The 14,474-nt window shown below is 38.8% G+C and overlaps 1 protein-coding gene across 3 annotated transcripts in view; it reads right to left on the minus strand.

Moving 5' to 3' along the window:
* Positions 1–14,474, minus strand: part of slc26a5 (solute carrier family 26 member 5) — a 54,686-nt gene that overhangs the window by 22,342 nt on the left and 17,870 nt on the right. For 2 of the 3 annotated variants that reach the window (XM_033039869.1, XM_033039870.1), the window contains exons 4-11: positions 13,656–13,766; positions 11,339–11,511; positions 10,854–11,018; positions 10,180–10,332; positions 9,485–9,567; positions 8,727–8,874; positions 5,876–5,989; positions 3,825–3,902 (exon numbers count right to left, since the gene is read on the minus strand). In XM_033039869.1, the coding sequence (XP_032895760.1) occupies positions 3,825–3,902; positions 5,876–5,989; positions 8,727–8,874; positions 9,485–9,567; positions 10,180–10,332; positions 10,854–11,018; positions 11,339–11,511; positions 13,656–13,766 (1,025 nt within the window). The remainder of the gene's footprint in view (positions 1–3,824; positions 3,903–5,875; positions 5,990–8,726; positions 8,875–9,484; positions 9,568–10,179; positions 10,333–10,853; positions 11,019–11,338; positions 11,512–13,655; positions 13,767–14,474) is intronic. The other variant, XM_033039871.1, reaches the window with a different exon arrangement.

Raw genomic sequence — 14,474 nt, forward strand, 5'->3', positions numbered from 1 at the left:
AAACACATTCTGTAAATGGGCTGGATGGTTTGGAGTTTGTAAAATGTGTGCAGGATAGTTTTTTGCAGCAATAAATAGAGGTACCTACTAGAGGATGGGCAGTGCTGGACCTCCTGTTAGGAAATGAGACGGGACAGGTGGCGGAGGTATGCGTTGGGGAGCACTTCGGGTCCAGTGATCACAATACCATTAGTTTCAATATAATTATGGAGAAGGTCAGAACTGGACCTAGGGTTGAGATTTTTGATTGGAGAAAGGCTAACTTTGATGAGATGCGAAATGATTTAAAAGGTGTGAACTGGGACATTTTGTTTTATGGGAAGGATGTAGAAGAGAAATGGAAGACATTTAAAGGGGAAATTTTAAGAGTACAGAATCTTTATGTTCCTGTTCGGTTGAAAGGAAACAGTAAAAATTGGAATGAGCCCTGGTTTTCAAGGGAAATTGGACATCTTTTTCGTAAAAAGAGGGAGATCTACAATAATTATAGGCAGCATGAAGTAAATGAGGTGCTTGAGGAGTATAAGGAATGTAAAAAGAATCTTAAGAAAGAAATTAGAAAAGCTAAAAGAAGATATGAGGTTGCTTGGGCAAGTAAGGTGAAAGTAAATCCAAAGGGTTTCTACAGCTATATTAATAGTAAAAGGATAACGAGGGATAAAATTAGTCCATTGGAGAGACAGAGTGGACAGCTATCTGCAGAGCCAAAAGAGATGGGGGAGATATTGAACAATTTATTTTCTTCGGTATTCACCAAGGAGAAGGATATTGAATTATGTGAGGTAAGGGAAACTAGTAGAGTAGCTATGGATACTATGAGTTTCAAAGTAAAAGAAGTACTGACACTTTTGAAAAATATAAAAGTGGATAAGTCTCCAGGTCCTGACAGGATATTCCCTAGGACATTGAGGGAAGTTAGTGTAGAAATAGCCGGGGCTATGACAGAAATATTTCAAATGTCATTAGAAACGGGAATAGTCCCCGAGGATTGGCGTACTGCGCATGTTGTTCCATTGTTTAAAAAGGGTTCTAAGAGTAAACCTAGCAATTATAGACCTGTTAGTTTGACTTCAGTGGTGGGCAAATTAATGGAAAAGATACTTAGAGATAATATATATAAGCATCTGGATAAACAGGGTCTGATTAGGAACAGTCAACGGATTTGTGCCTGGAAGGTCATGTTTGACTAATCTTCTTGAATTTTTTGAAGAGGTTACTAGGGAAATTGACGAGGGTAAAGCAGTGGATGTTGTCTATATGGACTTTAGTAAGGCCTTTGACAAGGTTCCTCATGGAAGGTTGGTTAAGAAGGTTCAATTGTTGGGTATAAATGCAGGAGTAGCAAGATGGATTCAACAGTGGCTGAATGGGAGAAGCCAAAGGGTAATGGTGGATGGCTGTTTGTCGAGTTGGAGGCAGGTGACTAGTGGGGTGCCTCAGAGATCTGTGTTGGGTCCTTTGTTGTTTGTCATGTACATCAATGATCTGGATGAATGTGTGGTAAATTGGATTAGTAAGTATGCAGATGATACCAAGATAGGGGTTGTTGTGGATAATGAAGAGGATTTCCAAAGTCTACAGAGTGATTTAGGCCATTTGGAAGAATGGGCTGAAAGATGGCAGATGGAGTTTAATGCTGATAAATGTGAGGTGCTACACCTTGGCAGGACAAATCAAAATAGGACGTACATGGTAAATGGTAGGGAATTGAAGAATACAGTTGAACAGAGGGATCTGGGAATAACCGTGCATAGTTCCTTGAAGGTGGAATCTCATATAGATAGGGTGGTAAAGAAAGCTTTTGGTATGCTAGCCTTTATAAATCTGAGTATAGAAGCTGGGATGTAATGTTAAAATTGTACAAGGCATTGGTGCGACCAAATCTGGAGTATGGTGTACAATTTTGGTCGCCCAATTATAGGAAGGATGTCAACAAAATAGAGAGAGTACAGAGGAGATTTACTAGAATGTTGCCTGGGTTTCAACAACTAAGTTACAGAGAAAGGTTGAATAGGTTAGGTCTTTATTCTCTGGAGCGCAGAAGGTTAAGGGGGGGACTTGATAGAGGTCTTTAAAATGATGAGAGGGATAGACAGAGTTGATGTGGACAAGCTTTTCCCTTTGAGAATAGGGAAGATTCAAACAAGGGGACATGACTTCAGAATTAAGGGACAGAAGTTTAGGGGTAACATGAGGGGGAACTTCTTTACTCAGAGAGTGGTAGCGGTGTGGAATGAGCTTCCAGTGGAAGTGGTGGAGGCAGGTTCGTTGGTATAATTTAAAAATAAATTGGATAGGCATATGGATGAGAAGGGAATGGAGGGTTATGGTATGAGTGCAGGCAGGTGGGACTAAGGGGAAAAAAGTTGTTCGGCACGGACTTGTAGGGCCGAGATGGCCTGTTTCCGTGCTGTAATTGTTATATGGTTATATGGTGCAGCCTGCAATCTTTGAAAATCTGCAAGTAAGGCTGGCATCAACAATGAGACATAATTAAGAAATCTGATGTTGATATCTAGCAGTATCTGCCAGCTAATATTCAACATCAAGGTATTTGAAACCTCCACACTGGTTGTTCAATCTGCACTGCCACCTATGAACATCAGATAATCCTGGCCCTTGGAATGCAAGGCTACTTTTGACGGGTCTCATTCAGAGCAGGCCATCGCACAGAGGTGGGGAGTTGTGCACAAACATTTCCCCCCTCCTCACACATCTTTCCTATGCAGCCTTTTTATAGCTGCCATGGGAAAGGTTCCATGCATGATTCTGTAGCAGCCATGATGTTAGTTTCTTTAGTGTAATTGTCACGTGTACAGAGGTACAGAGAAAAACTTTTGTTGCATGCTAACCATTCAGCGGAAAGACTATACATGATTACATCGAGCCATCTACATTGTACAGACACATTATAAAGGAAATAACAATTAGTGCAAGAAAAAGTCCGGTTAAATCAAATTAAAGATAGCCTGAGGGTCTCCAGTGAGGTAGATCGTAGCTCAGGACTGCCCTCTAGTTGTTGATAGGATGATTCAGTTGCCTGATAACTCCTAGGAAGAAACTGTCTCTGAATCTGGAAATGTGCATTTTCACACTTCTGCACCTCTTACCTGATGGGAGGGGGCGAAGAGGGAGCGACCGGGGTGAGATTCTTCCTTAATTATGTTGGTGGCTTTACTGAGACAGGGTGATGTGTAAATAAAGTCAATGGAACGGAGATTGGTTTGTGTGATGAATCCACAATTCTCTGCAATTTCTTACAATCTTATTGGAGCAGTTCCCAAACCATGCTGTGATGCATCCCTGGTTTGCTTATATGCAAAACAACCCCACCAGTTTAGTCTAGTGATCTTCCTGCATGTCCTAATGTCCTGTAAAACTGTGATTGACTAGCATATCAGACGTGGTTTCCTATTCCCCTTGTAGTTTGGTTAGATGGAGGGACTTTAAATTGTTGTTCTTCAGTCAGGATGATCATAATATTATTCCCCCACCTAACTGCTAACCATGGTAAAAGTTGCACGAACCATCCCTAGAAAAGGACAGTGTTAGACTAGACTGCAATGTGTCTGTTCATGTTCATTGCCAAGGTTTGCGCATGAACAGTAAAAATACACAAAGGATATTTTAACGCATACTCATATATATTGGTAACATATTAAGACATAATAAAAGCACTAGAGTGTAATTGCTGTTTGTAGAACCAACGCGTACAGTAGATGAGAAGAAAAATGTCCAAGTTGAGAGAGAAAAATAAAGTTAAATATATTTTAGCAAAGTTACAATAGAGAAAGGAATTGAAAACCCTGTAATATTGGACATACCTGAGGTAAAGGTTCAAAGAGATAACCAAGAGAAACAATGACCAGGAGCACAACGCAGGCCGATATTCCTCCAGCAATCTATGACAGATAAAACATATTTACTAAACACTAAAGGAATCTTAAAAGGCATTTACTTTTCCTCTTTTACTTCCTCCTCTAACGTCACTAATCAGATAGCCCAGTGCATTGAAATGATCAGCTTTCAGCAAGGTCGACAACTGCAATTGCATAATGTTAAAAAATACACAAACATTCTCAAGGAGCAGACCTTAGCAAAGAATTTAGAAAATAAATGAAAAAAAGGACTGAAACATACAAGGTCAGATTCACACCGCTGATATAGATTTATGAGAATTTAAAATAAAAGTACTAGAGCCATTAATTAAAATAAATAAATTAACATTTTAGCTCGTTAAAACTTGGCTTCAGCTGGTGCCAGTTGGAGAACTAAATTATTAAGTATACAAAAGAACAAAATAAAGCTGATGCTTAGACAGAATCAGTCACAGGTTGAAAATAGAGAGAGTTTAATGTGTTAGATTTAGTTCTTAGAGCTAAAGGGATCAAGGGATATGGGGAAAAAAGCAGGAATGGGGTACTGATTTTAGATGATCAGCCATGATCATATTCAACTGGTTTATTTTGGGCAAGGAGCTGACACTGCAAAAGAGATGCCCTACCAAGTGCTTCAAAGGCAATCCAAACGGTAGTTTTCCCATAAAATAGCACTAATACCGAGGATCTTGTACAACTTTAATGAATAAAGCCTCATTGATAGTGTTTGACAAGATAGTTTTAAATAAGATCATCATGGCAGATGCAGTTTAATGTGGATAAATGTGAGGTTATCCACTTTGGTGCTGGCTCGAAGGGCAGAATGGCTGACTCCTGCACATATATTTGTATGTTTCTATGTTCTAAAGGAGGAAGGTTACAAATGAAGAGTAATAGACCTTAGAAAATAACAGTACAATAACCTTTGTCCTGTTGAGTGTCCAGAAAGAAAAAGGGTCAGATTGCTTTCTAGGAAGCAAACGTTAAAGGACAGGTTTTTAATAACAATCCAAATATTATTACTATCAATTAATTTTTCATAAAAAAAATTAAATCAAACTGAAATTTCAATTCTGTAGTTGCCATGGTGAGACTGTAACTTGGGAATGGCCTTTTCGGGTACAAAACTGGGAACAATTTTACATACGATATACAGTATCGCAGCAGTTCTAATGAAACCTATGGAAAAATGATTAAAAGGGAAATAATACTTTAATAAGATTAATAAGCAATCCGATTGTGATATTGCAAGGGAAGAGGGGGACAAAGGAGGGCAAGCCCAGAGTGAGGAAAGTATCGACTACAAGTCACTGAAAAGTTAGAGGAGCCACTTGGACTCCATGGCTGCAGTCCAGACGGGATCAAACCTGTTAATTAACAAGGTCAGGCCTCAACTCCTGTGAACACAGAATATTCATATTTGCATGCGCCACGCATGAAACCTGTATCTATTGAAATGAGTATTACACCACTTGACTCAGGTGCACCCACGCATAGAGCACCTGATCAAAATTCAGAAAATATTTTAAGTTCTGTTGTGTAATGTATAATAAACTGCACCGTGGGGTAGAAATTCCAAGCATCAGTTTAAAAAAAATGTGAGACTCAAAGATTATATATGAATAGCATTGATGAGCAATTATTTACCATCCAAAGAAGATATAAAATATTTAAGAACAACAGGATCAAAACTTGGAAAATGCCTCCCAGGTTATAGAGGAAAGTTGTGGAACAGAAGCATAAACCTGTATTTGAAAATGGTACAGGATTCAGGATGTTGTCAGTGACTTATCCACAGCCACCCATCATCATAAATCACTACATTATATGGATCGTTTTGACCATAGGAGGACAAACACATTGTCACCTGTGAAACTGCTAAATAGTGAATTCTACCACCATTTTAATCATTCCCTGCAAGGGCTGAAGTAAATAACCCAGTGTGAAAATTACTTAATGTTTGCTAATGTCTGGGATAAAATAATCTACGTTTATACCTGAGTGTTGCCACCTGTACTCTCTTGCACAAGGCTTCGGGACATCGAGGTGCTGACAGGAAATGTTTGGAAAAAGGATCCAATAAAATTGCAGATTCCCAATGCAATAAGTTCCTGGTAAAAAAGGGAAGAATTAGTAAAATTCCTGTTCTGGTTGGCATAAAGGAAAGGTTATGCAACACACACAGATTTATAATGAAACAAACAGTGAAAATTCCATAATTTTGTTACAGCTGACACTGCAAAAGAGATGCCCTATCAAGTGCTTCAAAGGCAATCCAAACTGGTTTGAATAAAGACTCATTGACCGTGTTCGACAAGATAATTTTAAATAAGATTATGATGGCAGATGCAGTTTAATGTGGATAAATGCGAGGTTATCCACTTTGGTAGCAAAAACAGGAAGGCATATTATTATCCAAATGGTGTCAAGTTGGGAAAAGGGGAAGTACAATGAGATCTAAGGGTCCTTGTTCATCAGTCAATGAAAGTAAGCATGCAGGTACAGCAGGCAGTGAAGAAAGGAAATGGCATGTAACAAGAGTATAGGAGCAAAGAGGTCTTTCTGCAGTTGTATATGGCCCTAATGAGACCACACCTGGAGCAGTTGTGTGCAGTTTTGGTCCCCTAATTTGAGAAAGGACATTCTTGCTATTGAGGGAGTGTAATGTAGGTTTTCAAGGTTAATTCCCGGGATGGCGGGACTGTTATATGCTGAGAGAATAGAGCGGATGGGCTTGTATATTCTGGAGTTTAGAAGGATGAGAGGGAATCTTATTGAAACATATAAGATTATTAAGGGTTTGGATATGCTAGAGGCAGGAAACATGTTCCCGATGTTGGGGGAGTCCAGAACCAGGGGCCACAGTTTAAGAATAAGGGTAAGCCATTTAGAACGGAGACGAGGAAACACTTCTTCATACAGAGAGTTGTGAGTCTGTGGAATTCTCTGCCTCAGAGGGCGGTGGAAGCTGGTTCTCTGGATACTTTCAAGAGAGAGCTAGATAGGGCTCTTAAAGAGTCAGGGGATATGGAGAGAAGGCAGGAATAGGGTACTGATTAGGGATGATCAGCCATGATCACATTGAAAGACGGTGCTGGCACGAAGGGCCGAATGGCACCTATTGTCTACTGTCTATAAACATGTGGATGAAATAAAATACCAGTGCAAAAGTAAGCTACAGACGGTCAGGATCGGTCAAAGTCAGCATGGATTTATGAAGGGGAAATCATGCTGGACTAAACTTCTGGAATTTTTTGAGGATGTAACAAGTAGATTGGATAAGGGAAGGCCAGTGGGTGTGGAGTATCTGGACTTTTAAAAAGCCTTTGACAAGGTCCCACACAAGAGATTAGTGTACAAAATGGTATTGGAGGTAGGGTATTAACATGGATAAAGAACTGGTTGCCAGACAGGAAAGCAAAGAATAGGAATTAACGGGTCCTTTTCAGAATGGCAGGCATTGACTAGTGGGCTGCCTCAAGGTTCGGTGCAGGGACCCCAGTTATTTACAATATATATTAACGATTTAGACAAGGGAATTAAATGTAACATCTCCAAGCTTGCGGATGACACAAAGTTGACTGATTGTGACAGTGTGAGCTGAGAAGAGGATGCTATGAGGCTGCAGGGTGATGGATAGATTAGGTGAGTGGGAAGATACATGGCATATGCAGAATAATGTGGATAAATATGAGATTTTACACTTTGGTGACAAGAACAGGAAGGCAAATTATTATCTGAATGGTGTCAGATTAGGAAAAGGGGAGGTGCAATGAGACCTGGGTGTGCTTGTACATCAGTCACTGAAAGTAAGCACGCAGTTACAGCAGTCAGTGAAGAAAGCTAATGGCATGTTGACCTTCATTGTGAGAGGATTTGAGTTTAGGAGCAAGGAGTTTCTACTGCAATAGTACAGGGCCCTGGTGAGACCGCACCTGGAGTATTGTGTGCAATTTGGGTCTCCTAATTTGATGAAGGACATTATTGCTATTGAGGGTGTGCAGCGTAGGTTCAAGTTAATTCCCGGGATGGCAGGACTGACAAATGATGAAAACAATGGGTCGACAGGGCTTTATTCACTGGAATTTAGAAGGCTGAAAGGGGATGTTATAGACACATAAAATTCTTAAAGGATTGGACGGGCTAGATTCAGGAAAAATGTTCCTGATGTTGGGGGAGTCCAGAACCAGGAGTCACAGTTTAAGAATAAGGGGTAGGCCATTTAGGACTGAGATGAGGAAAAACATTTTCACCCAGAGAGTTGCGAATCTGTGGCATTCTCTGCCACAGAAGACAGTGGAGGCCAATTCACTGGATGTTTTCAAGAGAGTGTTAGATTTAGCTCTTGAGGCTAAAGGAATCAAGGGATATGGGGAAAAAGCAGGAACGGGGTATTGATTTTAGATGATCAAGCCACGATCATATTGAATCGCGGTGCTGGCTCAAAGGGCAGAATGGCCTACTGCTGCACCTATTTTTCAATGTTTCTATGTTTCTTCTCTGTAAAAGTGGACACAGAGCAGCAGTATCAAGCATTACTATTACAGATTTTGTATGCCTAAAGTAGTTCAAAGTTGTTTGTGTGGCCACAAACAAGTTTTGCAACGTCAGAAGTGATATATTGGGAATAATTTGCCATCAGTTGATTCAAGCAGAATGTACAAAATTTAAATTTATGCAAATTTCCACATCAATTCCTAAATTAATACTTTATGTACAACATTTGACATTTTCTGTTCATAAAGGATTCAAATATCATTATGGTTGATAATTTTCTAGTTAACATTGCCCTAACACTGATTGCAGAAATTGCATGATCTACACAAATGTGAAGAGTGAACATATTACCTGATTCCCATTCACAGTATAACCATGTTTCAGAGCAAATATCTTCCCCATTGATACAGTCATAGAAAATCCAACTAACGCAATTGCAATAGAATCTGAAAGTATTTTAGAAAGTAGATCGATGTCAGGTAGAACAGGGGTCCTCAATCTGAAAGAGTAAAATGTGCATGGATATTAGCTGCTCAGCATTTAAAAGCTTTGAGGCAATAATGCTCCGTAATAGCATTAGCATTTATCATTTGGCCAAGAAGATTGTCAACTGACAGAATCAAGGATCCTGCAATTCCCACACGTTAAAATAAAGTTAATGATATCCTATTCCTTTATTTTGTCTACAAGTTTGAACAGTACTACCGAGGAGCAATATTTAGTTGGCTCGCATTATACTGTGCTTAAACCAATTCATTGATCAATTGTTCAACAATTAATTCTGTTTTTACCATGCAGTCAACTGCCTCTACTCATATCATAGGGAGACATACATGCAGAAAAAAAGTATATGCACCAAAGAGATGCTGAGAAAACTACTCCCGAATGGCAAATGCAGGAAAACTGGGGAAACATCGCTTATTTTTGCAATAAAGCATCCCCTTAATGGGATGGATAGTAAGAATTCCATCCCATTCTTACTAATCTATCAATCCAAGTAGTAGACGTGGTCTTGATTTTTCATATACAATCCAACACTATTAGCTTATTTTTATGAATTTTGAAACCGATGACTGGCTTAAATAATTATTCCAACGTGCACCTCGTACCCGGAAGGTATATATCCAACAACATCTACTTGATAATTGCCAACGAGGTTAATTCCAGCAGAAACACCAGTGCCAACAACAACCTACAAATTTAAGAAAAGTTACAATCAATATTTCAAATATTTTTTGTGCCGTTGTTGCAGAATCTATCCCATTGCTTTCACAGCTAAAAGGCAGGACTCAGGGAATTAAAACCAAGATCAAAGTTGCCTTTGGGCTGTTTTGATATGCTGTTGACTTGGAAGTTCAGTGTCATTATGCATTTGCTGGGACTCAAAGTTTTCGTTCAAGTTCCATTGCAGATATTTCAAAGAGTTATAGAATGTGACAGCATAGAATGGCTTAATGGTTCCTTATACCCATATCAAATCTTTTGAAAGAGCCACCCAATCATTCTCACACCCACCACCACCCTCTGCATTCTCCTAAAGGCCTGCACTTATAATGTAAAATCACCAATCTAAAACATTGCCAATTCACCCTCCTCGGCTGTAGCCTGACCTGCAGAATACTTCCAGCACTTTAGTTTTCCACCCCCACACATTATTCCTTAAAGTATTTATTTCCCTTCCAACTAAATTTGATCGCACTACTCTTTCAATCACTGCCTTCAAATCACATAATCTCATTGCATTTAAAAAAAAAACATGTTCTCAGTCCCAAGTGTGAAGTTTAAAAAGAATCAATCCACTTACCACAATAAGCTCCACAGGAATGGGAGCAACAAATCTATCTTTGCAGCGGGCATTCACTTCTTTCACTCCAAACAGGAAGACAACACAAATTGCTCCAACAATTATTGTTGCTATATTAGCTTCCTTAATATTCTTACACACAGCAAGAAAGGTCTACAAATACAAAATAAATCAATAAAGCACACTTGAAAATCCAAATGGTGACATTTTAATTCGCTTTATTTGGTTTAGAAATACAGCTTGGAAACAGCCCCGTCAGCCCACGAAGTCCATGTTGACGACAATCACTTGTGAACACTCGTTCTACCTACACACTGGGGGGGGGGGGGAGATTTTAGGGAGAATGTGCAAACTTCATACAGACAGAACCCGCAGTCAGGATCGAACCTGGGTCACTGGTGCTGAGGCAGCAACTCTACCACCCAAAATGAATTGTAATGATTTTGGCCCTAGAATGTGACGTGTTTCAGAGGAGAAATTAAATGCAGAGAGGGAAATAGATTCATGTCTGGCATAAAGGAAGCAACAATATTAAATAAAGAGTGGATTAAATAGCATGATAGTTTGATCTTTCACTTGGTTAAACTTGTATTTAAAGTTAAACCATGAAAACTGATTGTGACAATCAACAAAATGTCCTTATTTAACAGAATACATCCAACTAGGATACTTACATAAATTACTGAGAGCGCTCCACTGTATCGTTTAGTTTTGATGCCCAAAAAATACTTTAACTGAGAGACAAAGACGTGTGTAGCTGCAGCAGTGGTGAAACCTCGTACTAAAGGTTTTGAGAGGTAAACAATGACAAATCCAAAATGTAAGAGTCCGAGGCAGAGCTGTTCAAGAAGAAAATAAATAATGATTGGATGGAAATAAACCAAGCACTATTTAAATAGAATAGATTTTACCTGGAATTATTAATTTCCCTACACAGGAGTTTTACACTGGCAATTAGTCTTTAACCAGGGGAATGGGACAAATCAGAATAATTGAATCCTATAATTTCATCCCCTGTAGTCAAAGTTCCAATTCTTGTCAATATTCACAGGTCATCAGTAAGATTTCCAACACAATATCAACGGCTTACAATAATGGATAATAATAACAAAAGTTTACATCGTATTTCTTATCTAAGTTTTTTTTCCTCTTTTGTTACCTGCACAATTCCCGATAAGAAAGCTGTGGCCGTTGCTACTTTAACTCTCATTGCATCTCTTTCTGCGAATGGGTCGGAGTTATTAGTTGCATTCAAGGAATGCACAAACATATCATCTGGAACAAGTTTTACTGCCACTGCACTAATCATTAAGCTTATAACTGCAAATGTGCCTAGGATAGAAGAAAATGTTAAAACAAGGTTGATTGTCATGAACATCATCAGCAAGAGTTTATATTTTTGTATGCAAGTCAAAATAATGCAGCACAAAAACAGGCCCTTCGGCACAATGCATCATTGTTGACCAATAAGCCCCATTCAAGCTAGTCCCATTTGCTCACAATGGCCCATACCCCACTAAACCTTTCCTAAGCAGGCATTTGGCCAAATGTGTTTAAATGCCTTATTGTTAGTATACCTGACTCGGTCACTTTCTATGAGCTCATTCCAATATGCATTACCCTCTGGGTGAAATTGCCCCTGTGGTCCCTTTAAAATCTTTCTCCTCTCATCTTAAACCTATCCACTCAACTTTTTGATACCCCATCCCCGGGGGGGGAAAAAATCTGTGCATTCACCTTACTTATGCCCCATAGAAACATAGAAAATAGGTGCAGGAATAGGCCATTCGGCCCTTCGAGCCTGCACCGCCATTCAATATGATCATGGCTGATCATCCAACTCAGTATCCTGTACCTGCCTTCTCTCCATACCCCCTGATCCCTTTAGCCACAAGGGCCACATCTAACTCCCTCTTAAATATAGCCAATGAACTGGCCTCAACTACCTTCTGTAGCAGAGAATTCCAGAGATTCACCACTCTCTGTGTGAAAAATGTTTTCCTCATTTCGGTCCTAAAAGATTTCCCCCTTATCCTTAAACTGTGACCCCTTGTTCTGGACTTCCCCAACATCGGGAACAATTTTTCTGCATCTAGCCTGTCCAACCCCTTAAGAATTTTGTAAGTTTCTATAAGATCCCCCCTCAATCTTCTAAATTCTAGCGAGTACAAGCCGAGTCTATCCAGTCTTTCTTCATATGAAAGTCCTGACATCCCAGGAATCAGTCTGGTGAACCTTCTCTGTTCTCCCTCTATGGCAAGAATGTCTTTCCTCAGATTAGGAGACCAAAACTGTACGCAATACTCCAGGTGTGGTCTCACCAAGACCCTGTACAACTGCAGTAGAACCTCCCTGCTCCTATACTCAAATCCTTTTGCTATGAATGCTAACATACCATTCGCTTTCTTCACTGCCTGCTGCACCTGCATGCCTACTTTCCATGACTGGTGTACCATGACACCCAGGTCTCGTTGCATCTCCCCTTTTCCTAATCGGCCACCATTTAGATAATAGTCTACTTTCCTGTTTTTGCCACCAAAGTGGATAACCTCACATTTATCCACATTATACTGCATCTGCCATGCATTTGCCCACTCACCCAGCCTATGGGAGAGGCTCTTCTGGACTTTGGGCTTTTTTGAGTTAATACTAGGGTAATTAATTTACCTTGTTTTTGTTTATTATGTGTGTTTATAGGCCTGTTATAGGCAAGAATTTAATTGTTCCATTGTCGGTATGTATGGCAATTAATCACTCTTGATTCATCTCACACTCATCCTGAATTGAAAGTAATTTTCTATTCCTCGGCCATTTAGATTCAAGTTCCTGCTGTAATTTAACAAATTTTCAGTATCTGCAATACCTCCTAATGACTCTTCTGCAAACTTAGTAACCTTGTACATTCTCATCCAGGTATCCTTTAAATAGATGGGCAACAAAGGCCTCCAGTCCATAAATATAACTGCATTAGGGCAATTATAAAATGTTTCCATTTTGTATGTACATGCATGTACTTTTCCATGGAAAATATAATAAATAAAACAAACTATTTCTGCAGCCAAAATACGTCATTATATATACACTTAGAATGAAAATGATAAGCTCATGGTCATGCTTGCAGACCAGACATATGTGCGCAATAAACTTGTCAACCAAATCTGTTTTTGGTCTCTTCAATGTGGAAGGTGGGAACGGAATGCTGGAATAAAAAACCAACAATGGAGTCACAATCTCAGAAGAGACAAGAAAGTAATAACTGAAGGTACCAATAAGCTCCTCAAATACTGGGATACACTACACTCACTTTGCGCAGTCTTTGATACATACTGTTCCTCAACTTACAAAAGCTTTACAGTCTTGGAGGTTTACCAATAACTTGTTTTTAATGTTAAAGATTTCATACAACGTAAATTATACATATGGAAAGATTGCCTAATGGCACACCAAATAAGTAGTTACAGATAAATGAAATGTACCTATTGACACATGCCTTGATGACCCAAATATCATATATAACAGAACTGGAAAAAATGAAGTATAGAGTCCAAACACAGGGGGAACACTTGCCAAAATGGCATATGCTAAACCTAGACGAAAGGAAAAGTTATTTAATCATCAGCAAGGAAACTTAGGACATAATATGAATAAAATACAAAATTATTTACCAAATTAATTGCACAAATAAATTGTTTCTTAGTCTACCTTAAGGTGTCAAATTATATTACTTCAATCCATCCTAATCTGTGGTGTGAATTTGTGGTGTGAATTTGTGGAATGGTCTGGAACAGGAGATAAAACTTAGCACAAACATAATTCATTTTAAAAAGATGTACAAAAACACTTTTTTTTAAAAGGATATTGGGATGAGGATAGGTGATTGTGAGTGGGATATTTGTTAAACTGATTGTATTGGGAAGGGTGATTATAGGGTGATGGGTTGTATATATGACTAAGATACTGTATAGTATATGAGGGTTTTTTCTTTTTTTTTCTTTTTTGTATGGCTTTGTAAATATTTGATTAGTGTATAAATGTAAATAATTTGGTGTACATATAGCTGCTGGTGTACATGTGGTGTAATTATAGCTGCTAAATTTGTATAAGATAATTACAAGCAGTTGAATAAGGGGTGGGAATTAATAAGCTTTGGCTTCTTCCTGCTCCTTTTCGGACACATACGATTTCATTTATTTATAGATATTGTTTATGACACTTTATAAATATTCTTGTTTTATTTTTTGTATGCTGTTTCACACTTGCTTTCTATTCTTTTATTCTGTTCGAAATAAAGAATT

This window comes from Amblyraja radiata, chromosome 21 (genome assembly GCF_010909765.2).
Source record: "Amblyraja radiata isolate CabotCenter1 chromosome 21, sAmbRad1.1.pri, whole genome shotgun sequence".
Classification (NCBI taxonomy): Eukaryota; Metazoa; Chordata; class Chondrichthyes; order Rajiformes; family Rajidae; genus Amblyraja; species Amblyraja radiata.